The sequence below is a fragment of the Eubalaena glacialis genome, chromosome X (genome assembly GCF_028564815.1).
Source record: "Eubalaena glacialis isolate mEubGla1 chromosome X, mEubGla1.1.hap2.+ XY, whole genome shotgun sequence".
NCBI classification, from domain to species: domain Eukaryota; kingdom Metazoa; phylum Chordata; class Mammalia; order Artiodactyla; family Balaenidae; genus Eubalaena; species Eubalaena glacialis.
In genome coordinates this window covers 120,233,774-120,249,196 of record NC_083736.1, presented here as the reverse complement: position 1 = coordinate 120,249,196, position 15,423 = coordinate 120,233,774, and the positions used below count along the sequence as shown (strand labels likewise).

The 15,423-nt window shown below is 36.5% G+C and overlaps 1 protein-coding gene across 11 annotated transcripts in view; it reads left to right on the top strand.

The window, feature by feature from the left end:
* The window catches only part of MBNL3 (muscleblind like splicing regulator 3), a 105,678-nt gene that overhangs the window by 41,239 nt on the left and 49,016 nt on the right, over window positions 1–15,423 (top strand). For 9 of the 11 annotated variants that reach the window (XM_061179217.1, XM_061179218.1, XM_061179214.1 and 6 more), the window contains exon 2: window positions 8,482–9,386. In XM_061179217.1, coding sequence (XP_061035200.1) covers window positions 9,210–9,386 — 177 coding nt within the window. In that variant the 5' untranslated portion in view covers window positions 8,482–9,209. The remainder of the gene's footprint in view (window positions 1–8,481; window positions 9,387–15,423) is intronic. The other 2 variants (XM_061179219.1, XM_061179220.1) reach the window with 1 other exon arrangement.

The following is a 15,423-nucleotide window of genomic DNA, read 5'->3' as shown; positions in this document are numbered from 1 at the left end:
ATCCTACAAATACCTGATACCTAATCTTCTCATCTCATCCCCATTTGTGCTGTTCCTCTTTCCAGGAAGTCTCTCTGCCCCTCCACCGTCACCTAGGTCCTTATCATTCTTTAAGGCCCAGCTCCACTTTCTCCTCTTGGAAAACTCCCTTGACAACTTCAGGCCTGAGTGACATCCTCTTCTCAGAACTCTCATCGCATTTGTTGTTAATGTTACTGAATTTTGCTCTTAATTGTCTACATTGTTTGCTTTTATTTCATATTATGTTGTTCTTGTCTCCCCAACTCAAAAGAGTTTTCTTGAGTACACAGGCAGTGTTTTAAAGCTCGTCTGGTTCCCCAGAAGCATGTGACACAAGTCTGTGCATATTGTTGGTGGACACAATAAATGTTTGTTGATTAACTGACACTTTCCCACACGAACATTTTCATTTTTATTTATTTATTTATTTATTGAGATATAGCTGATTTACGATATTATAAAAGTTTCAGGTATACAACAAGTGATTCACAATTTTTAAAAGATTATACTCCGCTTATAGATATTATAAAATATTGACTATATTCCCTGTGCTGTACAATATATCCTTGTAGCTTATTTTATACATAATAGTTTGTACTTCTTAATCCCCTACCCTTATCTTGCCCCTCCCGCCTTTCCTCTCCCCACTGGCAACCACTAGTTTGTTCTATATATCTGTGAGTCTATTTCTTTTTTGATACATTCACTAGTGTGTCTTATTTTTTAAATTCCGCATATAAGTGATAACATACAGTATTTATCTTTCTCTGACTTATTTCAGCAAGCATAATACCCTTTAAGTCCATCCATGTTGTTGCAAATGGCAACATTTCATTCTTTTTAATGGCTGAGTAGTATTCCATTGCATATTGTATACTATATCTTCTTTATCCATTCATCTGTTGATGGACACTTAGGTTGCTTCTATGTCCTGGCTATTGTAAATAGAGCTGCAATGAACATTTTGGTACATGACTCTTTTTGAATTACGGTTTTCTCAGGGTATATGCCCAGTAGTGGGATTGCTGGGTCGTATGGTAGTTCTATTTTTAGTTTTTTAAGGAACCTCCATACTGTTCTCCATAGTGGCTGTACCAATTTACATTCCCATTAACAGTGTACAAGGGTTCCCTTTTCTCCACATCCTCACCAACATTTGTTATTCCACATGAACATTTTTAAAGACCTCATTTGCTTGAATTTTAGAGAATCATAATAGGTATTTGTTAAATGGATAAAATGAATGATGGATATGATTTTTTATTTATTTTTGCCACCCCCCCCATCCCCATTCGTGGCCAACCAACTGAATGTATGATTCTCAGGACCGGGATTTAATTTTGTTCAACCTTGCATCCGCAGCACCTAGATCAGTGCCTAGGTCATATTAGATGCCCAATAAATATTTGTTGAATGAATCTTCAGCAAAATCACCCTGCATATATTAAATGCAATGTCTTGTGACATTTTGTATTTCTCTCATCTCAAATGCTTGAGCATTATAGGACTTAAATTGCCAAATATGTTAAGTTCCTACTGTCTTCAATTTTAAATCCAGTTTTTTGGTGATCTTTTAATGGCTCTAGGATTTCTGTCCCATGGACATAAGCAAGCAATTAACCAGTGTTGTTTGATAACAACTGTGTGCAGAATCCAGGTTTTAGGTTGTTTTTATATTAAATTGGATTAGTTTAAAATATTTAAATGGAATTTATTAGCAAGTTCTCATAATTTCATATATTATTTTAAAAGAGATATATCTTTTTTTTTAAAAAAAAGATGAACTCCTCTGACTAACAAAACCAATCACATTTGTTGCTAGAGCTAAGTTTGAAAGAGACAGTGTAGCACCTGTTTTTTTTCTTTTGATGACCATATATATGCACTGAGGTGGGTCTTTTAATTGTTTTATGAAATAGAATAACTTGATTTACCTGCTTTTTGTAAAAGATGTATTAAATTTGTTACCCTGGGAATACTGTGAAAAAAATTCAATGAAGCTTAAAAGAAAAGCTTAATGAAAAAGTTCTGCACATAGGTGAAATGTCCTTATTTTCACACTTATTTTTTTCAGACATAAAACTCAGTTTTCTATAGGATGCTTGTGAAATCATGGCTTCCATCTGCAGTGCTGAGGACCTCTCATATGCCTTAAAGAACTGGATTGGTGGACCACTAAGCTAAACATGTGAGGGAAATAGAACTTGAAGCAAATTAGAAAACTTGAAAGCTTTTAAGCCTTGTCAGCCTGCCAGTTCAAGCAGCGTGTAGCAGGGGTGTCATATATTCGTAGAGCCAAAATAAACGGCCACAAGGAATTCCTTGTGGTAATACAGATGTAAGGAAAGCTTAAAATGGAAAGAAAGAAAACATTGTTTTCATTTTTTATTCCGGAGGTCGATAAATACATTTAAAGAAATGCCTCTTCAGATATTGCTTTAGGTGCCAAAGAGCATCTTTGTGATCTTCTGGACCAGGCACTGGCAATGTTTCTATGTTATGTGCTGGCTTGTGAAGGGAAAGCAAAAGAAAGGAGGAGACGAGGAAAGTGTAAGAAAAAGTGGGATAAAAGTAACTGCTGGCAGTGGCCTTGCAAGCCACTCTGGAACAAGGTACTATTTCCATTATATCAGTAGAAAATATTTATTTATTTTGTTTTACCATCAAGAACAATTCCATGAGAAAATGTGTGAATCCTTAAAAATATAGATAATCTACTTAATAATGAATCTAGTGTGTATGTAATTTTAAAGTAAAAACTTTTTTTAAATTGAAGTATAGCTGATTTACAATGTTGTGTTAGTTTCTGGTGTACAGCAAGGTGATTCAGGTGTGTGTGTATATATATTCTTTTCCACTATAGCTTACTATAAGATATTAAATATAGTTCCCTATGCTATACAGTAGGACCTTGTGTTTATCTGTTTTATATATAGTAGTTTGTATCTGCTAACCCCAAACTCCTAATTTCTCTCTCCCCCTCCCTTTCCCCTTTGGTAACCATAAGTTTGTTTTCTGTGTCTGTGAGTCTGGTTCTGTTTTGTAAATAAGAAGTTCATTTGTATCATATTTTAGATTCCACATATAAGTGATATCATATGATATTTGTCTTTCTCTGTCTGACATTTCACTTAATATGCTATTCCCTGGGTCCATCCGTGTTGCTGCAAATGGGTATATTTCATTCTTTTTTATGGCTCAGTAGTATTCCATTATATATATATATACCACATTTTCTTTGTCCAGTCATCAGTTGATGGGCACTTGGATTGTTTCCATGTCTTGGCTGTTGCAAATGGTGCTGCAGTGAGACAGTCTTCTCGCCATTGTATACTCTTGCCTCCTTTGTCAAAAATGAATTGACTGTAGGTGTGTCGGTTCATTTCTGGGCTCTATTCTGTTCCATTGATCCATATGTCTGTTTTTTGTGTCAATATCATGCTTTTTGATTACTGTAGCTTTATAGTATAGCCTAAAGTCAGGGAGCATGATGCCTCCTGCTTTGTTCTTTTTCCTCAGGATTGCTTTGGCAATTTAGGGTCTTTTATGGTTCCATATGAATTTTAGGATTATTTGTTCCAGTTCTGTGAAAAATGTCATGGATATTTTGATAGGGATCACATTAAATCTGTAGATTTCTTTGGGTAGTATGGTCATTTTAACAAGATTAATTCTTCCAGTCCAAGAGCATGGGATATCTTTCTATTTCTTTAAATCATCTTCAGTTCCCTTTATCAATGTTTTAGAGTTCTCAGCATATAAGTCTTTTAACTTCCTTGGTCAGGTTTATTCCTAAGTATTTTTAAATGTGATTTTTAAAAGGGATTGTTTTTTTAAAGTAAAAACGTTTTTTATTTTCCTTATGTTATATCTAATATAGAATTTTTATAAAGGAGCATTAATTAAAATTCAAAAATAACTCTTTTATTTTCAAGGAAAAATATGTACTTTGGGGATGTTTCTTGTTTCTTCCTGTGGCTCAAAGTGAAATCTCCTTCACCCCCACTCCCAGTTCAGTTTCATCACACTGATTCTTGGGCAAAAACATTCCAAAAATTAACCTACTATCCAAAGATATAGAGAGAAGTCATTTGGTTATCTCATATTTTTACTCTAAATCCAAGATAAGATCTTGCTGTTATCAAAAGAGCAGGAATAGACTATTCTTTATGGAAACTGAGTGCTCTATATATCAAGAATCGCAGGTATTAACATTTCAATTTGAAAGCTAGAATTATGAGAAAATACTCAACTTTACAGATCTGATAGATATGAAACTGACAGAGGTGGCCAAAGCTCAGCCAGCCTAGAGGATGCTCAACTAACAAAAATCCTGGCTTGGAAGAGTTAAGTTACCATTTAATCTTTGACCTTTCGAAGTAAGAATCCTGAGAAATGCTGTAATGCTCTAACTTCCAATGAGAAGATAGAGTCAGCAAAACTAAGTAAGACATGATCTCTACTTTTATGGAATTTATAGTCTGATAAGGGAGAAAACTTAAGGGCCTATAATAAGAATGTGATCCGTGCCATAAGAGAGACACAGTATCGTGACATGACTAAGAAGGTGGGCTCTGGTCGCAGACTGCCTGGGTTTGAACCATGGCTTGAGGGTAGCTACATGAAGTTGTCCAAGACTTAACCCTTCTCCACCTCTGTTTCTCCATCTGTAAAATGGGAACAGTAGTACTCTCTTCAAGAGGAATCCGGAGAGCACTAAGACTTGGTGTGAGTAATTTCTGGGGTGTTCCTTTTAGTGACTCGTTTCTATGCAATAGTGTTTGAGTGTGTGTTTAAGAGTATTGTTAAGTTACAGTGCTTGGTGTACCATTCATGGGAGAATTAGAGACCTGTGTTGGAATCAGAATACCTAGAGTCTGCTTCCACCCCTTCATAAACTCTCATAATCATTTCTCTTTGCTATGCCTTTGGTTTCTTCTCTATTTAAATGAGCATAGGAAGTTCTACGACAGCAGGGACCTTATCAGTCTTGTTCCACATCTAGAACAGTGCTTGGCATATAGTGGATGTGGATAAATGTTGGTGCAGCACAACTCAGGAATATTATGAAGATGGCACTGCAACAGGCATGAACGTAATTTTGAGAAGGAATCATAAGTACTACACAAAAATGACTGGCTTTCGTTGTTTAAGATTCCCAAGAGAGATAAGAGATAAGAAATGATCACTGCTACATTTCTCTGCCAGGATCTAAGCATGAGATTTAGAGTCAGAGGATCTTGCCTGGAGCCATGGTTCTACCACTTAAGGCTTTGTAACTTCAGATAAGTAATTTAGCTTCCTTGAGCTTCATTTCCTTCATTGGTCTTTTTGGGTTATCACCCATGCTTTAGAGTATTTTTTAGAGCTCCAAAGATCAATGAAATAAAAACACTTGCAAGCTGCAAATACCATACAAGTACAAATGTACTAAGAAACGGTAACTTTTCATGTTCTACATTAGAGGGCTATAAATCATGAAAAGCAAACTCGTATTCCTATTACTCAAGTCTAAAGTAGTGAAGATAAAGTTGTATTGTCCCCCAAACAAAGTTGATCTTTAAAATGGACCCCCCCTCCCTGTCTTTTATACAGAGACGAGCAGAGCGGCAGGACAGAACATCTCTCCACTGTCACACCAGCTCTTTTTAGTTGTTGCACCTAGCTTCTTCTGTGCCAGCTCCAAAAATAGTTCCAGTCTGAAGGAAGACATGCAGATATGCGCTGGCTAGAAGTGTTTTGAGAAACTGGCCAGGGTCCCATCAGAGGTTACAGGTCAATTTTAAAAATGAAGAAAATTCCTTCTCCCATTCCCCGTCTTACATAAAATGCATGGCCGGAGTTCAATTCCTGTTTGTATTTTTTCATTTGTAAAAGTTTAAAATTCAAATTTAATATTTATTATTTGTTTCTATACTTGATAGACCTCTGTAGAAAAATCTTTCTCCAGACCCTCACTCACTGTTTATGTTCTGAGGAAAAAAACCCATTACATATGTATATTTCTTTTTTGTTATTTTTCTTTTAAATGTGTTCAGGCAGCCCATGTAATTTAGTTATAGGATTAAATTTGAATATATCTTTAAAGATAAACTTACAAACTCACAGAACATACTCTTTTAGAGTACTTTCTATAATACAGGTGTGGAAATGAATTTACTCTTGAAATTCAAGTTAGGAATGCTACTTAGAAGAATGTGTGTCTAAGAAGAATCTAAGAAAGAAAAGATTGGGGTAGCCAATTCCATCACTTATGAAGCTTTTTTTTTTTTTGGTTGTCATGTCTCTTTAGACTTAAAAAATAGCTTTATTGATATATAATTAACATATTATCCAATTCACTCATTTAAAGTATACAGTTTAGTGAATGGGCTTTGGTATATTCAAAAAATTGTGCAACCATCACCACTGTCTAATTCCAGAATATTTTCGTCACCCCCAAAGGAGACCCCATACACATTCAGCAGTTGCTCCATTTTCTCCCCTTCTCCCCTTTCTCCCTTTCAACCCCTTGGGTTGTTTCTACCTCTTGGCGATTGTGAATAGTGCTGCTATGAACATGAGTGTACAAATATGTCTTCGAGATCCTGCTTTCAATTTTTTGGGTATATACCTAGGCATGGAACTGCTAGGTCATATGGTAACTGCTTAACATTTTGAGGAACTGTTAGCCTGCCACAGCAGCTGCACTATTTTACATTCCCACCAGCAATGTACAATAGTTTCAATTTCTCCAATTTTTCTTTTTTATTGTAGCCATCCTAATTGGTGTGAAGTGGTATCACATTGTGATTTTCATTTGCATTTCCCCCATCTGGCTGTTTAAAATAGATATATATTTTAAATATTTTTAGAGGTCATTCACCTGACAACCTTAACCCTCTAGAACGTGGTCCTGAATGGAACATATTGCAAAAGGGTTTCCAAACCAGTAAGAGTAGTCACAGACCTTCTGCATGAAAGCCCTGCACTTTGCCCGCAGGCCCCTCATACAGTGAGTAACTAACTCTTACTCAACACTCATGATTGGCTATTATGTATTCCAGAAAGGAGCTGGACAATCCACCATGGCAGATATTGTGGCAGGAAAGGAAGTGACAGTAGAAGTGACAATTAACAATATGCCACTGAAAGAGAACTATAATACTTCCCAGGGCATTTTATGCCCCCAAGTCTTCAACCAGAGGCCAAATTATGTTCAGTATTTTTTAAGAAGGCAAAGCTACATATAATACATTTTAGAAATATTTCCATGGAGAATGACTTAGAGAAACACATGTTTTGCTCTTAAATGGATAAGCCTGCATGAATTTTCTATATACTTAATTTCCTAATGGTATCTGAAAAATTAGGTGATATTGAGTTTCATCTTGAATGCGGAAAGGATAAAGCAAAAATTCAGATTCTGTAAAATTATTGAAGAAACTGTTTAAAAAAGTAAATGAAATGTTTTCAAGAACTTTAATTCTACTTTTTTGATGAAGTTAACAATTAGTTGCTTTGTCTGATACTCAGAGCTTACTTTTGCTTTAGAAAATCCCTGTTATTTTGGTATGTGTTCATGGCATAATGCCAGTAAATTAACGTTTAATCTATCTTCTCAGCTGAGTTCCTAGAAATTGTTGCTGGTCGACACTGGTTTAAAGTACACACCCTAAAGGTGCACAGTATTTAATGTATGACCAGTGTATGAACAGTGCTTTCGGTCTCACTTATTTGTCCATGCTGAAACCTCCTTCTGAGTTGTTCCAATATCCCTTCATAAAGACTAAGAACTAATAGCGCATACACAGAAAAAAAAATCCAGCATCTTTTCAAAGGGTTTCTTTCTTGATCTGAAACACATTTTACATTTCACAGTCTCTCCCCTACCTCATTTGCAGTGGGTCTGCAGCTAGTTATGTCATGACTGTTTTATGTGATCATCAACAATTACATTTCAAATACACAGTTACCTCTTGGAGCATCTTAAATTTTCCTAGCAATTTCTGTTTTCTGGATTTTGAGAGCAGATCATCAAGCCTTCGATCAGATCATAGTAAAGCCAGTTTAATGGCAGGTCTTTGGTAGCCTCTAAAACCTGAAGACACACAGGTGGATCATGGCTACATAAAGGGCTGACATGTCAGACTCTGGCTTTTTCTGTGCAGTGGACCCCTGAATGAATTTCTGCCCCCAAACAGACCAAAGTGAAATAATCTTTTTTTTCTTTTTAATTGGGTTGTTGCCCAGTCTTGTATTTCAACAGTAAATCGAAGTGGTTGCTTCCTTTTACTATGTACAGTTCTACACTGGGAAATGCCCTTTTTACTGACAATGGCTGACTGTCCTATATTGCACTGTCAGTATCTAGATGCTTCCTGTTTTAAAGAGGATATGTTACTGCTTTTCCAAATCTAGAGTTTAAAACGGAAGCATTGTGTTATATTAGCTAATTTTATTTTATTTTATTTTTTGCAGGTTTCTGGAAAGTGCCTTTTCTGAAAACTCTGCTGATTGGATTCCACTTTTGAGCTGCCTCTTTATAAACCCCTCTCCCTGCCACCATCACTGCCACCTCTCCCCGCCCGGCCCCCCCAAAAAAACCCTGCTGTGCTTATAGTTCATTCTCAGCAACTCGTTCATTCTTTTTTTCTTTGATTCTCAATTTTCATAGTCATTTTTCCTCCTCCCGATTTTGCAGCAAAAAAAAAAAAAAAAAAATTGCAGTTGTAACATCCTACCAATCTTAATCTTTAAAGCCAAGAGATAGGTAAAAAAACTTTTCTCCCCTTGACCTGAGACCATTCCACACATTGACAGGCAGCCAGCAGCATATGCTTTTTGCAAGAATAATTGAAAATATCAACTGGAGAGCACAGAATCCTTTTGAAACTCTGCCCGTTATTTGAAGTAACTTCAGCAGAGGAAAAAAATAAAGCACTCAATATCTTAACCTTGATGGCTGCCTTCTTAGGAGTTGGTCTCTGATTTTTAGTTATTCTGATACGATTTTTATTTTATAGTGGGCTTTTTGTTTGACTAGACCAAATTTGACTTAAATGAAAACTTAAGTGCTAACAAAGAAACATTTCACCAAAGCAACCAGTTATCTCTTCACATTTAGCTTGAATTTATTTTTAACCTTTCAACAACAGCAGTAATAGTGTTGTAGAGAGGGTGCACTTGATTTTAACTTTGCTTTCAATATGACGGCTGTCAATGTTGCCCTGGTTCGTGATACCAAGTGGCTGACTTTGGAAGTCTGTAGAGAATTTCAGAGAGGAACCTGCTCTCGAGCTGATGCAGATTGCAAGTTTGCCCATCCGCCAAGAGTTTGCCATGTGGAAAATGGTCGTGTGATGGCTTGTTTTGATTCTTTAAAGGTGAGTCTCATCTAAATGCACATCATTTTTAATTGAAACTTGTTGATTTCTATGGTTTTTTTTTGAAATATGTTGTGCCTTGACATTAGTCAAGTTAATAATAGCATGAAAGCAGTAAGTTTGTTTGTTTTTTAAGACAGGATGTAGACTTTGTAGAACTAAGCCAGACTAAAGCTCACCCATCAAAGCTCACTGACCGAGATAGATAGACTTAAAGAAAAAAAAATTCAAGAATTTTTGTAGGAGTGAGAAATTGTAGCCTTGCTGTACTTTACGTCTGTGTGTATTATTTAGATTTTAATACAGTGGTCATAGTCCTCAAATAACTTAGAGAAGTTCTTTACTGAAATATAGCTTATTATCTATGTTATCAAAATACACTTGGCAGGGACCGATCAGAGGATAAATAAAGTCAGACAGAGAAAGTATAAGGTGAAAATCTCACCATCCAGGAGGAAAATGATGGCATTTTGAATATTTTTAGTTAAAGTATATTTTGAACCTTTAACTTAAACATATTGCTACAAAACTAGGTTCACGTAATTTTCTTCCTGAGCAACTGATTGACCAATTTCATATTTGTGAGCACATTTTATAAGGAAAGTTCTATTGCCAAGGTCATCAAACCTGAATATTATGTACATGAGTATAAACAAAATATGAGGACAGGTGAGATACTATGTAGAATAGAACATATATGATTGCAGAATGAAAAATGCACTGATTTTCATGTTTTATCCATGGTTATCCTTAAATTAAGCGTAAACATGTACACATTAAAGCATAGGAGTAAAAAATGGTAATAGATTCCTGGTTTAATTAGTAAGATTTGCTATGATTCATTTGAGATTTTTTTTCAAAATATGTTAAAATGAATTAAGCTTAATAACCGTTTCAATTTCTTGATATTGTTTTATCCTCATCATGACCAATTTTAGCTCATTAACATTTTTATTTATGGCTGCATGGGCTAATAGAGATGTATTCCTTCGTGTGATCATTTATTCAGAAAACATTTTATCATGATATCCTACTTAAGTAGTTACTTTTGCTTATTTCGTGGTTGCTAGTTTTTGTTGCAGACCATTCCAGTTCAAGAATGGGAACTAGTTATAAAGATAATGGCAATTCCTAACATTGAAAATGTCTGAATTGCTCTTTTTTGTAGCAGATATTATGACTAAAGGGCTTATTCTGTTTTCTTCATTTCATTTTCATTCAAGTTTCATCTACAATTATTTTATGTATTATTTAAATCTTCTGTGTATTATTTAAATCAAGGACTGTGCAGTGCCTTAAATGGAAAAGAGCACTGGACTAGTTCAGGGGGGAAAAAAGGAGATGTCTTTTGGCCAGTTCATATAGAGGGTCCAGCACTGCACTAGTCACTTTACAAATCTTGTTTCAGGAGTCCCAGCCCCACTACTGTTTTTGACTTTAGCTACTTAATCTGACAGAGCTTGAGTTGCTTCATCTCTAATGCATGGGTAATTCTTCTCTACCTAACTTCCATGATTATTGTGGAGATTCCAATGAGATAACATAAATGAAAAGCCATGTATCACTATAAAAGTGAATTAAGGACTTCCCTGGCGGTCCAGTGGTTAGGACTCGGCGCTTTGACTGCATGGCCCCGGGTTCAATCCCTGGTCGGGGAAGATCCTGCAAGCCGTGTAGCGGGGCCAAAAAAAAAAAAAAAAAAAAAGTGAATTAAATGAAAAGTTATCTTCTTACTATTAACTAAGATGCTTATTTTAGGAGTTCTTCAAAACAGTTCTATTTAGTTAGGGTTTTATTATCTAAAACTACACATTCATGTTTCAAATGGCCATGCCCACATCCAGTTGCCATGAGTGTGATGTTAGTTCTTCAAGCTGAGTATCACTGTTTTTATGGCTCACTCTTAGATATAGAGTTCCTTGCAGGCTTTGTAAATTCTATCTTTTCAGGTGTCTGGCGGAAAGAGATGTGTGATATTACTAATCATTGATATACTTCAGATCAGTTCTCCCATTTAAAGGCAAAAGAATGCCATAATGGAAACATTTTGAAGAAAAGTAATATGAAACGTGATTGTTAACAAAATGCATACTGCACTGCCACTTTAAAGCTTGGAAAATGTTTAATTCAGAGACTACATAGGTAATGGCCAATGAATAGTAATAAGCCACTTAATTATTTAAATACACTGTCTACTCAGTACACCCAGTGTTTTTAAAATAATTTTTGATATGTTAAAATCTTGATGACCAGTCGCACAAGATAAAGATGATTTACATAATCCTTACATTCTCAAATTTTCATGAAAATCTTAGTATTTCAAACATACAGTGCCTTTCAAACAATTAATTAGTCATTTAGGTAGCACATGCATCACAGTTCCACGTCTGCATAAAAGCTTTGTAGTTCTCTTATATTATTCCTTATCCATGATAAGCATGAAAACCATACCAAGTTGACAATAGTTGACCTACGTGGGTTGTACTACTATCATATCTATAATACACAAATAACAAAATAACATACCTCGATGGTTATTGCAGCATTTGCTACCCACTTTGAGTTTCTGTGATTGAAACACTTTTGAAATGTATCTGTGCACTGTTTCTTCTTCCATGAGTGGTTAAATAACTGAAGCAATCACTTGATGAGTTTTGGGCAGCTGCTTTTGTTTTTGTTGTTTTTATAAGGATTCCATTAGCGCTAGGTACTCTACCAGATGGTGATGGTTCTTTGCCTTCATAATAGGCACAATAGTTAATATCCTATACTCACCTCATAATGAGGGAATGTTATGAAAATAAGGAGGGCAAGCTTGATGGCTAATTGTGCATTGTGCTGAAGTGCTGTGCCCATCACTTCATGAATGTTGAGTGTTCAGTGATGAAGTTTGCACCATCTTCAGATAGAGATCTAGACAGCACAGCCCATAGATTAATTTCCAGCTACGTAAAAGAGTCTCGCATCATGTTGATATGCAGCTGTTTTTTGACTCAATTGCCTAGTCGGCTTGGCACAATTTATTTCGGATTTTCTCTCCAAAGTATTGCTTAACCCATTCTGTGCCAATTTCTTGATATTACAGTTTGCAGTTGATCTCGGTTGGTATTTTTAGCGACTGTCCCTTGACTTTAACAAAAGATCATTACTGAAAATACCAACCTAGAATCTGTGATTGTTTTCATAGCCAATATTATCTTCATGTATTCTGCTTCAGCAATTTCATGTGTCTTAAACCTTCTCCTCCATACTTGAAGCACTGTGATACCTGCCACTTGTTATCTAGGAAGGATATAAATGCTGTCATTATTTAATTATGAAAGATCAACACCCATCACATCTGCCCACCGCACTCACCACCTTGGGTAGTTTTGTAACAAAAATTTCCTGGCAAGGGCCTTAGCAGCAGGCATAGTCAGAGGACAGCCATGTCAACCCATATACATTCCTAAAAGATGAGAACTGGGTGAGGAAAACACACAAAACAGCCCCATACTATGTCTTCAAGCATCACATATGATCACAAGCATAATAATATTTTGGCAAGTGAAACCGGTTTTATAGACATATGGATGTGAATCTATCCTTGTAGGTCAATTTGTCCTGAGTTACCAGTATATTCTGTACTAGTATCACTAGTCACAGCAGTTTTCACCAGTTTAAAATTTGATTATTTTTGAGTGAATATTTACCTCATCCCTGTTTGCTAAGGGAAAACTTACTGGGAGCAGAAGACTAGCAACATAATCCCAAGGGTTGCTGAATTACGCAAGATTTAGAATCATTTATGAGCTTGATCAGAGGGGTCTGCCTGTACTGTAAAGATACATAGACAGCACCTGTCATCCTGACACTCAAGAAAAATAACATTTTACTTAAGGATCTCTATCTTCTATTATTGACCTTAAAAAGGACATATCTTTCACCGGTAAAAGTCAATGCTCTTTTGGACATTTCAAAAATCTCTTTTGAAAGAAGAATGGAATTACAGTCAGTACCCAATGAAATACATATTGATAGCTCAGCCTCACTTGTTAAACTTTTTATTTTGAAATCATTTTAGGCTTACAGAAAAGTTGCAAAAATAGTACAAGGAGTTCCTGCATACCCTTCACCCAGCTTCCTGTAATGTCAACAACTTACATACCATACATAGCACAGTTATCAAAACCAGGAAATAACTCTAGTTCAATACTATTAAGTAAACTAGAGACCTTATTTGAATTTCACCAATTTTCCCTCTAATGTCCTTTCTCTGCTCCAGGACCCCACATTACATTTACTTGTCATGTTTATTTAGTCTCCTCCAATCTGTGACCATTCCTCAGCCTTTCCTTGTCTTTCATGACCCTGACACTTTGGATGAGTACTGGTCAGTTATTTTGTAGAATGCCTCTCAATTCGGGTTTGTCAAATGCATTCTCATGATTTGACTGAGGTCATGCATTTTTGGCAAGAAAACCGTAGAAATGATGTGCGTCATATTCGAGGGTACTTGATGTTGATGTATCTCCTCTCTCATGTTAACCTTAATCACCTGATAAAGATGGTGTCTGCTGGGTTTCTCTGCTGTAAAGTGATCAGTTTTCCTCTTGTGAAAATCGATAAATATCTTCTTCATTTAGTCAACATCTTCTCAACATACCATTGATGGTAAGGGTCATCCCAATATCCAAGCTGTCAAAATGTGGGAGTGTCCATCTTAGAAGTGATAGGTAACACACTTCTCTACTAACTGTCAATCAAGAAAGGGAGGGAGGAGAAAATGGACCAAGAGATGAGGAAAGACTGAGAAACTGTCACAGATTGGAGGAGACTAAATAAACATGACAAGTAAATGCAATGTGGGATCCTGGATTGGATACTGGAGCAGAGAGAGGACATTAGGGGGAAAATTGGTGAAATTCAAATAAGGTCTCTAGTTTACTTAATGGTATTGTAGTAAAGATAATTTCCTGGTTTTGATAACTGTGCTATATATGGTATGTAAGTTATTGACATTACAGGAATCTGAGTTAAGGGTCTCCAGGGGCGCTCTGTATTATTTTTGTAATTTCTCTGTAAGTCTAAAATTATTTCAAAGTTAAATGTTTTAAAAAGAACTTTCGGGCTTCCCTGGTGGCGCAGTGGTTGAGAATCTGCCTGCTAATGCAGGAGACACGGGTTCGAGCCCTGGTCTGGGAGGATCCCACATGCTGCGGAGCAACTAGGCCCGTGAGCCACAACTACTGAGCCTGCGCGTCTGGAGCCTGTGCTCCGCAACGAGAGGCCACGATAGTGAGAGGCCCGCGCACCGCAATGAAGAGTGGCCCCCGCTTGCTGCAACTAGAGGAAGCCCTCGCACAGAAACGAAGACCCAACACAACCAAAAAATAAATAAATAAATAAATAATAATTTAAAAAAGAACTTTCTTAGTCTTGCACATGCATCTCCTGTCTTTTGATGCTCAGAAATACAGTGGAGTATTATTGTTTCTTTTTAAAAATCTTTTAAATTAATTAATTAATTAAATTTTTGGCTGCATTGGGTCTTTGTTGCTGTGCGCGGACTTTCCCTAGTTGCGGCGAGCGGGGGCTACTCTTGGTTGCAGTGCGCGGGCTTCTCATTGCCATGGTTTCTCTTGTTGCGGAGTACGGGCTCTAGGCACGCGGGCTTCAGTAGTTGTGGCTCATGAGCTCTAGAGCGCAAGTTAAGTAGTTGTGGCACACGGGCTTATTTGCTTCACAGCATATGGGATCTTCCCAGACCAGGGCTTGAACCGGTGTCCCCTGCATTGGCAGGCGGATTCTTAACCACTGTGCCACCAGGTAAGTCCTTTTGTTTCTTTTAATTTTTCTTTCTTCTTTTTTTTAAACTTTGGGTATGGTAATGAGAAAACTCTGAAATCCATGCAGTGGCTGGTCTTGGGACTAACGTCAACTAACTAGATGGGTTGGATAATTTAAATAGTTAAGAAAGCACTCATACCCATAACAGCGCTTCACAAGCCTAGCAAATCAAAAATTTTGAATGTAGAACATTCATTTCAGATTGTTA